This window comes from Sinocyclocheilus grahami, unplaced genomic scaffold, assembly GCF_001515645.1.
Source record: "Sinocyclocheilus grahami isolate Dianchi unplaced genomic scaffold, SAMN03320097.WGS_v1.1 scaffold149.1, whole genome shotgun sequence".
NCBI classification, from domain to species: Eukaryota; Metazoa; Chordata; class Actinopteri; order Cypriniformes; family Cyprinidae; genus Sinocyclocheilus; species Sinocyclocheilus grahami.
The window spans coordinates 3,751,023-3,763,546 of record NW_015505328.1 but is presented as its reverse complement, the minus strand read 5'-3'; the positions used below and the strand labels follow the sequence as shown (position 1 = coordinate 3,763,546).

The 12,524-nt window shown below is 37.5% G+C and overlaps 1 protein-coding gene across 3 annotated transcripts; it reads left to right on the top strand.

Annotated features, from left to right (window-relative positions):
- Positions 1-689: 689 nt before the first annotated feature.
- Positions 690-8,507, top strand: mbpa (myelin basic protein a). 3 transcript variants are annotated; one of them, XM_016281386.1, is made up of 6 exons: positions 690-886; positions 2,219-2,287; positions 3,274-3,300; positions 3,677-3,697; positions 5,036-5,125; positions 7,002-7,137. In XM_016281386.1, the coding sequence occupies exons 1-6, from the start codon at positions 767-769 to the stop codon at positions 7,050-7,052; spliced, it is 378 nt and encodes a 125-aa protein (XP_016136872.1). In that variant the 5' UTR covers positions 690-766; the 3' UTR covers positions 7,053-7,137. The 3 variants fall into 3 exon arrangements, with proteins under 3 accessions (XP_016136872.1, XP_016136870.1, XP_016136873.1); XM_016281384.1 differs by having other exon boundaries at positions 2,183-2,287; XM_016281387.1 differs by lacking the exons at positions 690-886; positions 2,219-2,287; positions 3,274-3,300; positions 3,677-3,697 and adding an exon at positions 4,339-4,433 and having other exon boundaries at positions 7,002-8,507.
- Positions 8,508-12,524: the final 4,017 nt, after the last annotated feature.

Genomic DNA, 12,524 nt, shown 5'->3' with positions numbered 1-12,524 from the left:
TATATATATATATATATATATATATATATATATATATATATGCGTGTGTGTGTGTGTGTGTCATTGAACATTACATTGAACTTATCTGTACAAAAGGTCTTTCACTGAAGCACAAGTTGTTCAAATTGTTATGCCGGAAATATACTTTGTATATATATATACAGTATGTATACATATATATACAGTGGGGCAAAAAAGTATTTAGTCAGCCACCAATTGTGCAAGTTCTCCCACTTAAAAAGATGAGAGAGGCCTGGGCAACATATGTCTGAAGCTAACAATTCCAAACCCCTCACGTTGCAAAATACCCTATGTAATTTCTCAATGTAAACTATTCGTATAATGAACATGAGTCATCACAACAATGGTTTGATTGTGCTGAAGCCGTTCTTCACAGCGCTCTGCTTCGTTCTCATAGACAGGCCTTGTTGTGCTCGGCCCAAGTCGAGGCAGATGTGGACTAGAACAATAGCAGCTCCTTTTATCAGAGAGCAGGGTAGTGACACCCTCCGCGGGCACACAAGGGCTCGAAAGAATGCCTGGCACTGGCCCAAAATCACTGACGCTATTACAGACCCACCTCATCTCCCGTGATGCCATGCAATGGAGGGGATGACACCTTCAAAGGCCAGCCCTTCTTCCTTAGAAGTGCCGAAGACTATCGAGAAGGTTTGCAGAGTGTCCCCAGAGCGGACTTTGGATTGAGTGGAGAAGGACATTCGTGGGCCGTCCAGACTGTAGACCACCAAACAGAGCGACACCTAGAATGGCCACTGCAAGCACCTCTGGACAAAGCCCCTTCGGGCTGGGCAGGAAGAAGAGGTCCCCTGGTCTCCTGGATCAGATTGGCAGGTTCTTCGGAGGAGACAAAAAGAGAAAGGGAAAGGTGAGTCACTTTTTTTCTAAAATGTGTTTCCCAAACATTGGCATGGTCAATGACAACTTCTTGGGGAAAAAAATTGACTATAGCTGAATTTCAATATAGTTTAGGACTATAGTTATAGTTGTAATTGCTTTTGTGTTGCATTCAATTGGATGTGGTTTACAGACACACACAAATTCTCAAATTCGAACTAACTCTGCACTGCAAATGGGCTGCATGTTCTCATTCTGATAGTCAGAGTCTCATTTTACAACTGCATTAAAAGATTACAAATTTTCTCAGTTTTGCATATTGGTTGATACACATGACGGTATTCTGCTATGTGCATGCAGTTCGCCATAGTATAGTATATGTGTATTGCTCAAAATTTAAGCCCTAGTATTTGAGGTTCTGTTTATTTGCCATCAAATAGTCTTTATTTATAAATAATATACAATAATGCACCGTTTTAAAACTACATTTAAAACAGTTAATATGTATGTCAGTGAAATTAGAAATATATTCCAGTCTTGTTTGCAGATAAGAGAAAGATTCTCCAAGTTTCATTTCATGCAGCAATTGAACAAAGAATTTGGTCTTAAATCCTGCTGAAATTGAACAAATAGCTAAATCTGGTTCAAAATAATGTTCCTTCAAAGATCAATGTTCAAAGTCTGTTCAATCTGTTTTAGCAACTGATTATATTTATGAGATTATTTTTTTTTGCTTCTTCAGTAGCAATCAATCGTGGCGAAATAGCACAAATGTTGAAATCAATGAATTCTCACAGCATTAAGAAGCTTTGGGCACAGCTGTTTGCAGTGCAAGTGATACCTGTTCAATCTGTTTTAGCAACTGATTATATTTATGATATATATATTTTTTTTTTGCTTCTTCAGTAGCAATCAATCGTGGCGAAATAGCACAAATGTTGAAATCAATGAATTCTCACAGCATTAAGAAGCTTTGGGCACAGCTGTTTGCAGTGCAAGTGATATCATTACAGGGGTTTGCTGTTCTGCTGGTAAAGTGCGATTCAATTACTGCCTCTAGGTAGAGCTTCATCTATTGACACTCATACCTCCTTCAAAGCATGTCAATTTAGGTGCAAAGGTAAATTTAGATAAGCATAATATTTTTATGAACTTCTGTTCATTTGTGGCTACATTTTGCCACAAAACTCGAAGAAATTGGCATTGTAGTTAAATTGTGTCTTCGTCTAAATTGTGAATCTTTAATGATTGGATTTCCAGTCCAAGAAGTTGTCACGCCAATGTATGTTGCAACTTGACTAGACGTTTCTCTTTCATTTATTTGAAGGGCTCATTTCGTGGTCATCTATCCTCCTCTCCACAGAGACCCCAGCACTCTTCCACCCGTCGTCGTGGAGATGTCAACCCTGTGGTGCATTTCTTCAGGAGCTTTGTAAGTATCCACGTTTGCTGGCATGGATTTTTACAAGTCTCAGCCTTCAGACAGTGATGTGAAACCAACAACTGCAACCCCAGAAAAGTTCGACCTAAGACATGAGAATGACATTTTCACACTTCCCTTTGTCCTCATCTTTAGCTCCCACTGATCCAAAGAGTTCGTTACCGCTCTCAGTGCACTGAGCAGCAGGAAAACATTACCTCAACCAATGTATCAGGTCAAATATATTAGAAGAGCTTAAGCTTGCCTTTTTTTAACCAAACTTCACCATGACAATCGAAACATAAGCCAAGCTTTGGTCCTAGACATGCCACATTGTGTCTGGCCATTTGCCGCCTGAGTCTGCAGGCCAAGTTTGTCGTCATGTTCAACATGCAGCCCATGTTTTCTTTGCTACAATAGTCCAGACTTGTTTTTCTGTGAGACAGACAACATTACACACACTTACATCACTAGTGTTAGATTCTCTGCTATCTAGTATAGAATGAGTCACTCTTTGAAAGTCACTGTTTCAGATGAAAATTTGAGAATATACACTTGTATGTGTGGAAACATTTGCGTGACAGAGAAGTCGATCGCTCTCCTTTAACATCACCTTCCTCACTTTTTTATTTCGTGATGTAAGCTGTGATGTGAAAATGTGGCAAATTCCACTGTCAGGTGGCACGACCTCAAACCAGCATGTAGACTTATTTAATTACTAATTACCACCCCCGTTGTTCCTCAGGTCTGTGGGCTTGTTCATTAAAAAGATAGAGTCTCTGCCTTCATCATTCATCTGAACTGCAAGGAAGCCTAATGATCGACCCCTGTAAACATCTTTAAAATGAAAAGTCTTTATTCAAGGATTGCTTATCTTGTTTGTATTATGCAGGATAACGAAATGTCTCGTTATAATACTCTAAATTAAAAGCTGTGGCTCTGCTTTTTGAATTCTTAAAATGTTCCTTGACTAAAAGTTTTCATTTGTTTTCTTGAAGGTGTCCTCTCCTCGTCCCAAGTCGAGGGTAAGTCTCACATCCCATTTTTCTACTGGCATGCATCTAATACCATTGTTTAAAGTGCTCGTGGTATATGCATTTTAAGTTATTTCAAGACAATTTGCAGCGATATTCTGCTGAAAAATTGCTTCACTCAGGATATAAATGGTGACAGAGCAAGAATGTGAAATTTGTAACACTCTATTAGGCCATCATTACCTAATTACTATTAAGCATGGGGTTACAACCACCCTCTTAAATGAATAATACAGCTGTTTCCTAGCAGACAGAATAGATTTGACCCATAACCATTTTCTATGCATTCTCGTATCCAGCAATGAAATTGTACTTTCATCTAAGAAGAAAGTTAATCATTCTACATTCTTTTTTGTTTCATGTGCAGTGGAGAGAACTATTGGGCCTGGTATGTCATTCATCTTTGATGTGACTCACGTTTGCATTCACAGACACTCTCATAAACAATCTGATTGGCTGATTGCAGGACGTCTTCCTGTCCTATGTCTCGTTTCTAATAGATCTGTCACATTTCTTAATCATTTGTTCTCTTCTTTGTGAATTAACCAATGCATCGCTCTAATTACAGCTGCTGAACTTTTCGCTGCGCTTCATGAGAATGGGTTAATTTTACGCAAATCTCCAGATTGATCACATTTTTAGTTGTGTGGAGGGCCATCAAATTTAGGCCCATGCCATTTTTAGTGGAGTTATTTAGCATTATTGCATTGTGGTTTCAATTTAGCCACATTTAATGCTTTCAATATAATTATTGCACGTTAACTCACAATCTCATAAGATTAAATATGCAGAACACATTTTGTAATGTCAAAATGCATGAAATGGGCATTGCTTAAGAAATCTGTTGTCATTTTACCCTCATTTTTCATGTGATTATGAATTTCCACAGCTTTTAGCTGTGCTATAGTACATGAAAGAGTGATCTTAAGCACTGAAATTATTAGTGTAAAAAATATTAGTTATCATATTTTTGCTTGTTTTTCAGTTCTTTCTTTCTTTCTACTGTATATTTTTTGCCTTGATTGTTGCGCTCTTTCTTTTCTGATGGGATTTCTCCTGAACCAGAGCGACTCTCTGCTTCTTGATGACTTTGAGACAGCAAGGCTTTTTCTGAGTCGCAGCCGGTAATGCAGCTTTCTCTCTAGGGGTCTTCGAACTGTTCACTCCCCCCATAAACCCATATTCCAACACATCCACTCCCTTCCCAGGTCTTGATTCACTGACTCACCAGCGCCCCCTGTGTTTTTGTCACATGTTGTTTAACTCCACAGGCTCCAATACATAAAGGCATGCAGCATTAGATGTATTTGGATATTAATAACTGACACACACAAAAAAAGTGTTTTTCTTTGGCTGGCAAAACTGTTTTGTTCAGATCATTTCCTATGGTCGATCAAATATGTAAATAACCCATGTTATGATTATCCTCCTATGCTGCACTCTTGCCATCTCTAAATCACCCCCTCCTATAATACTAGATATGTGGCAAACATGTAACATTATCTGTGCTGCAACCTCCTTTTGCACTCTTTATTTGTAGATGTCGGTGCAGAAATGCACTGATGCATCACCAGTCAAAACATATAGCACAGAATCTATACTGCAACATTTGCCAATTTTTTACATTTTTAATTCACAGTTTGATATAATATCACAAAGAAACTAGTATATCATTAAACAGCAGTGGGCTGGTATCCTCTCTGTGTTCATAAACTATATGTTTTAGGCATCCCCGTCAGCACGTGGCTCGGAGAGCATTAGATCGCCTCACAGACGCAGAAGGGAACAGAATACACTCTCCAGAATCTTCAACCTGGTGAGCCTAAAACAGTAGAAAAAGACTCTCTGAAAAGATTATCATACATATTTAAGATCTCTTTTTTTTAGCTTTTTAAAAAAGGTTATTCTCATTTAAACGCAATTACAGTTGATTGAAGCGCCTTTATGCAAATGCTTACAAAGAAAGCAATTTCAACATCGAGATATAATTAAGGCTATTAAAAATGTTCGATAATGGGATGTTGCATAGATTATTGCTTTGAAAGCATCCAGAACTCACTTTATGCGCTTGAAGAGGCATGTGAAAAAGTGAATGAGAATGTCCTTGACAAGACTATTGACTGCTTCTGTTTCTGACCCAGAGTCACCTTCTGTATGCAAGTCCAATAATATCCATCTCTCACTAAAGTAATGACACCTATCCTGTCAGTGAGGGCTGTGCAGTCTTTCATCAGTCATTGAAGGTCTTTTATTCAGTTAAGCTTTTCAAAATCAATATTTATTTAGGTTATAAAGAAGGCCTGTCTCATCTGTTTCAATTTTACAGTCAAAGTTGAGTCTTTCTATGCGCCCTAATCTTGCTTATGTTCACTCAGTCATTGAGAGTCTCATTGTAACATAAGCATTTTGAACTTTTGCCAGGTGCAGGGCATAAAGTATTCACATCTCTTCATGTTCATTCTCATTGATTGCCAATAAGATTTGATTCCTAAAAAGAATCGTTCACACTGAAGTCAAAATTCTGCTAACATTTACTCATCCTTATGTCTTTCCAAACCCGTATGGCTTTCTTTCATCCATGGAAAGTAAAGATGTGAATCATCATGTCTTGAGGTGCATTTTCCATACAACGAAAGCGAATGGGGACCAATACAAAAAAGGTAATTTAAGGACTAAAAAAAAAGATTTGCATGATAGCCATGGTCACCATTCGGTTTCATTATATGGAAACAATGAAAGTAGGAAAATAGGCCACTGATAAAAATAGTTTTACAGGTTTGGAATGAAATGAATTTGTATACATAAACTAGCATTCAAAAGTTGCTCACCTAGTATTATTTGATCAAAAATACTGTAAAAGCAGTAATATAGTAAAAACAAATTACAATTTAAAATAATCATTTTCTATTTTTATATTTTAAACCAGTATTTTTTTGCCTGTGATGACAGCTGAATTATTATTAATGTTGAAAACATGATAATATAAGTCAAAAGAGCAGCATTTATTTTTTTGTGTTTATAATTGTCACTTTTGAACAATTTAAGGCATCCTTGCTAAATACAAATATAAAAAACTTACTGACCCCAAACAACTGAACGGTAGTATATTTATAAATGTACATATTTGCACGTATCTTGTCCATATAATTTTTTTAACAGGTACTGTTTTTAACATTTTAAATGTGACATTGAAGCAGAATGACACTGATGTTCGCGTTTAGTTCAAATCATCTACCTCATCTGCCCTTTTGCCTAATTTTGTTTTCTCCCTTCTCTTCTGCGCTTTTCACATGACAATCTCTCCTGAACAGAGGACACAGAGAACACAATCAAATCAGCCTGGCTTTCCACATCCATTGTGCTGTAGAGCTAGAACGCTGAGTGCTCAGATCACTCTTTTCGAAATGTAGCATAGCTTGTAATGGCTGATAACGCTCCTACAATATGGATTACTCAACATTGCCATTTTTGTTATTCAATTCTTGAGTTTTGACATTGAACATTGAGGTCCTTCACCCATTCTGCTGATGCTCTGTGCTATTTCTGTGCAAGCTTCAGCAGTTATTCTTTTGTAATGTGTTTCAGAACTAACATTGATTTTGACCTTGCATAATCAAGCACCAGTGTTGAGAAGGTTTCATGTTACGCAATTGACACGACGATGACCATACTGGTTTTCTCTCCGATCTCAGGGAGAAAGCCGATCTCGCTCTCCACCCAAACGCTGGAGCACCATCTTCTGAGCCCTTCTCTGACCAGAAAAATGCCAAGATGGAAGAGAGTGAAACGGATGAAAAGCAAAAACTTGAGAGGGAGGATCTCTGCCCTATAGATTCACAAGTCGCAGCGAGTTTAACAGACTAACATTGGCCATCTTCGCTTCCTAGATAGAGATACAATCCAAGTATCTGTTGTTACATGCCTGCAGGGTTTCATAAGCATGTGTTGACTGTATGTGTACAAAACTGCTGCAATAGTTGTCAATGGTCAGGAGATGAGATAGTCAAACGTCTACTTGCTATATTGGAAGTCTCCCTCTAAAATTCAGTTCAAAAATGTTCAAGAGGATCATCATCCCTCAGAAATGCAGATTAACCAAAAGGTTTGATTATTAGTCTTAATTGACTGAACTAGACAGAGTATTTCTCTGTTTGAACCATTAAACATAAAAGTAAGATATAACTGGCATCGAGACCCATTATTGCATAATTCTGAATTTACCTCAGATGTATCTTACACAATGGGTTGCTTGTGTGCTATCCAGCATTTGAAGCCTGACATTAGTCATTGTGCTACAGTGAAGAAGCCTCTCCATGGTTGAGATCAATGTTCAGCCTCAGTGATGTGCAGTGTATTTGTGGATGTTTACATTAATTGTGGTCCTTGTGTTGTGTTATATATTGGTTATTTCCTTTGTACCAAAAACTATGTATATAGGATTCTTTATTGTGTTTTGAGCAATTAAAAAAAAAGACGACCAGTTAACATTTAATACCTAATATTAAATTTTATTTATTTGAGTAATTATTTAGCTCTTTAATTAGAAACATGCATTAAAAATTGTTAATCAAAGACTAAAAACATGATTTTGTGGACTAGGGTATAGATTCTAAGCATATCTGACGCTTGGATTGTATGCCCTCAAATGTTGCACTGCAGTATGTGTGTTAAAACAGCCTGTAAATGTTGTCTGCGTCATTATGTCTGCAATTTTGATGTTATTTTAGAAAGGTCTCATGTAATTACCAGGGGTAGGATTAATATTTAAATAACAGACATGCAGAAATCTAGGACAAACAGTCAGTGGGAGCATAAAGGGTATGAAACTGGTGTGGGAAAGGAAAGAAACCTGAAAGTGTATGAGGGATAATGTGAGAAATGATAAACGAGGAATTCTGAAAGAGTACGGTGGAGTTTATTCAGCTGATTTTTTTTTATTCTCTGTGACGTTTCTCACGTGTCTTAATAATGTTCATCGTTTCGTGTCTCATAGACTCTTCCTGTATGTACTGTTTCTGAAATATTGCTGAATAAACATTAGGTCAAATATTCTCCCTGTCAGCGCTGGATTTGTCTCCAAAATGGTGCTACATTTATATAATGCACAGGATATTCTGAAGTGGCCATGTGTTCTGATGTAATATCTTTAACCCTCCATTTATTTATAAAGTAACGTTAAATAAAGAATCGGAAATGTATGCAGTCTGTGTCTGATTGTGCATCTGTTCATCCCTTGAGGTTCTCAAAAATCAGTTTCTCTGTCTTTGTCTTACTAAATGTGTTTGTGCTTTTTGATTTTAGTTATTTATCTATTTATTTTGATTGGACAGTTATTAATTAATTTTCATTTTTAGTCCACACACCAGATAATGATAAAATATTTAACTAGTTTGTCTATGCATAATCTCCATCTTGATGCATATCTGTAAAAATGAGGAGTCACACACACAGGACAATTAAAATAGATATAAAATTAAACAGAAACAGATAATTTTATGCTTCTGGATAAAATTTGGTTTTCTTTTATGTCTAACCAATAGTAAAAAATGACTGGGCTTTTTCTTTGAAGACGGTAAAAATACATGTAAAGTCAACTGTTTGGAGTGTTACAAGCTCTTGGTGCATAAAGAAATCTGTAAAGTTGCAAAGACTAAAGTATCAAATCCAAAGGGATATTCTTTGTAAAAGTTAAGCCAACCACTCCTACCTAAAATGGCTCGTTCTAACACGCCCCCACATATCTACATCATGATGTGGGAAGATTTGCATAACGGCGCCCAAATGTTCACGCAAAGAAAGAAGACTTTTATTTTCACTGTAGTATTGTTGTTGCCGCCGCTGCCATGTCGTGAAGCGAAACTACTTTGTTTGGCCTTCCAAAAGAGGACGATATCTGCTTCGTCATGCCTGGAGGTGATCCGTGCTGGTCGCCGAGGAAATACATCAACTTCATGCTGTGGATCACCGCATCGGCTTTCACCGTGGACGAAGCGGAGTCCAGCCCGGGGTCGCCACATGTGGTTGCCACAAGCCCGCCCGCAGCCACTCATTCAAGCCGGCCTCCGCTCACTCTAGGCCTCCGACCTCCGCTCACTCTAGGCCACCGCTCACTCCAGGCCTCCGGCCGCTGCTCAATCTAGCCCACCGTGTGTGACGCTGTGTTTCGTTGTGAAAGCGAAACTAATTTGTTTGGCCTTTCAAAAGAGGACACGACTAGAAATCAGTGGTTAAGTTGTATTTACAACACTGTTCCAGAACAGTTCAACCCAAATATTCAGATGTGTCCAGCGCATTTTATGGAGGACTGTTTCCTGATCCTGGTAGAGTAGACTACAATGCCGGCCGTTCTGACTCACAGGCTGTAATATTTAATATTTAAAGAATTGGCCACTGACGATTCAAACGCGAGTTTTGGGGAGTGTGTCATTTCTCCGATCACAAATGCAGACATGGTTTTATGTTTACGCGGCGCAATGCAATGCAACGCCTAAAAAGACATTATAAGTCATTATAATCCGTAATTATGTCCCCACTGGATGCAACAAATGCCTCGTTTATAATGGGTTTTTGTCTCGTAGCTCCGGCCGGACAGGGCATCACAATATGGTAAGGGGCGTAACATTTCCGTCACACGCTTGAGGTATTCGGCCAATCACAATGCACTGGATAGCTGGCCAATCAGAGCACACCTCGCTTTTCCGACCGATGAGCTTTGTAAAAATCGACGCGTTTCAGAAAGGCAGGGCATAGAGGAGAAACAATAATGTACAGTATGTGAAAATTAATGTGTTTTTTTAACCTTAAACCGCATAAACACATTTCATTATACCAAATACACAAAATAATGTTCTTTTTAGCAACATCATATGACCCCTTTAAACTTAAAACACTGAAATAATAAGAGAAGAGAAAGAAAATGGTTGATTAAGGAGATTCTCTCTGAAGTAAATGTTAGAAGAGGAATTGCCATGACCGTTGTGTGCTCTGACCTAGTCAATTGTGAATGAGATGGACAGACACTTGGTGCTTTCTTTTTAAATGCCCTTAAAATAGGTCTTTTGAAAACTCACTGAAAATGCCTTCAGTTTTAGAGTGTACATATTAGCCTTAAAATTAAACCTGGACTGGCCAAGAACAGTTTTCTAATAACATTAAGAAAACGCTTTCATGTTCTTGGAATGTTCCAAAATGTTTTAAATGGTTTAAAATTAAGTTGAAAGGGTATTGCAAGGAACATTGTGCTAAATGCTGTAATACACTACTACACGATTTTGCCCCGATTTCATCCAGTCGGAGGATAACATGTTTGATATTTTGAGCCATGAACACAATTTGTTTTCATTGTCACGTTTCATTGTAATCGGAACAACTTGAAAGTCTGGTAGTGTGTGATCCTCAGTCGTTTACTGTATTATGGCCAGTTTTTCCTCTGTCACTATTACAAAGTCGATTAGTGTATGATGCCCAGTGTTTTAAAATCTGTTCACATTGGTGTAGTGTATTCCAGCTTTAAAGGGATAGTTCACCCAAAATTACTCACCCTCATCATGTCATTCCAAACCCGTAAGACATTTGTTCATCTTCAGAACACAAATTAAGATATATTTGATGAAATTTGGATGAAAGAAAGCAAAAATAATAAATAGTCTGCTGCCATTATGGTGTGGTGCTGCTGACATAGAACATGCATGCGCTGCACCTTGTTTACGAGCAGAGGAATGCACACACATGCGCCGTGGTAAAGCTACTGTTCATAATGGCAGCGGACTGTCCCAGGAGAGAAAAATCATTGAATAAAGTCGATATTTTTGTTCTCTTTGCACACAAAAAGTATTCTCGTAGCTTCATAAAATTATGGTTGAATCACTGATGTCACATGGACTATTTTAACGATGTCTTTACTACGTTCCTGTGCATTGACTGTGGTAGTACCCTTGCTGTCTATGGAGGGTCAGAGAGCTTTAGGATGGGATTTCATCAAAAATATCTTATTTGTGTTCCTAAGATGAACGAAGGTCTTATGGGTTTGGAACGGTGAGTAATTAATAACAGAATTTTCATTTTTGGGTGAACTAACCCTTTTTTTTTTAGAACAACCAACGTAGAATGTTTGGATAACATTCACAGAAAATAAATTAGTCCGCTGAGAATGTCCATACTGCACTGAAAGAAAAAATATTCAAGGTGGGAATTCACACCTCAGCAAAGATTTTCTTTCTCTCACCGACACTCAACCTAGGCTTTCTATCAGAAGAGTGCTACGCAGCATGTCTAATCATAAAACTACCAATCAACTTTAAAGAAATTATCCATAACTTTAACAAAAACACCAGAACAGTCGATATCGATTCAACGACTACGCCTCTGGTATGATCATGTGACTATTTCCTTTCATTCAAAATCACATAATATTTCATGACTTCAAACACGCTCTTGAGATCTGGAGGGTTCACAAATGGACTTTTCTTTATACACTTGAGGACCTGTCACGGAGAATTCTTTGAACATGATCCCAACACATTTTCCTCGAAGTCCAAATAAAAAGTAAAACAACGGTAAAAGAGGAGGATGTGTCAGTGGTTGCTTTGAAGAAAAAATGGTTGATCTGTTTTTGGAATATCTACATCCCTGTAACACATGAATGCTCACATAAATCCATTATTCCCTGTGTTCTGTAGCGCATGGCAACAGGTGTTTGATCATATTATTATAAACCGTGAAACACTGCCCTCCTTTGGTGTAATAATGAAGCGCACATTCAAAAAATTGTTTGCATGGGTCCTCTTTATTTATAGAATACAGGACATTTACTTGATACTGGACTTGGACTTGATTTTATTTTTACTCTCTACAATCTTAGCCACAAATATCCATTAGTTAGTTAGTTTGTTTGCCCAAGATTCCCAGCAGTTTAGGGGAATATTTACATTTTATATACTGTATATATATATATATATATATATATATATATACATAATTTCTCCACAAATTACTGGAAAATTAAGTTCTTGAAACTTCTGTAATATAAGTTATTTTATCTAATTATTTAAATATTTTACCACTCTGTATATTTAAAGGATTTTTTTTTTAAAACAAGTAGCTTTGTCATTACAGCAGGAGTACCAGAAATGTATTAGCCTAGATACACGTTATAAGGTGGGTGTCGTGACTGCAATCAGCCAGTAGAGAGAAGCAGTGGCTCTAACAGAAAGAGA

Coding starts and splice junctions, on each gene's coding strand:
- mbpa (XM_016281384.1), top strand. CDS start 767: ATGGCCACTGCAAGCACCTCTGGACAAAGCCCCTTCGGGCTGGGCAGG. Junction 887..2,182: donor ACAAAAAGAGAAAGGGAAAG/GTGAGTCACTTT, acceptor ATTTATTTGAAG/GGCTCATTTCGTGGTCATCT. Junction 2,288..3,273: donor TGCATTTCTTCAGGAGCTTT/GTAAGTATCCAC, acceptor GTTTTCTTGAAG/GTGTCCTCTCCTCGTCCCAA.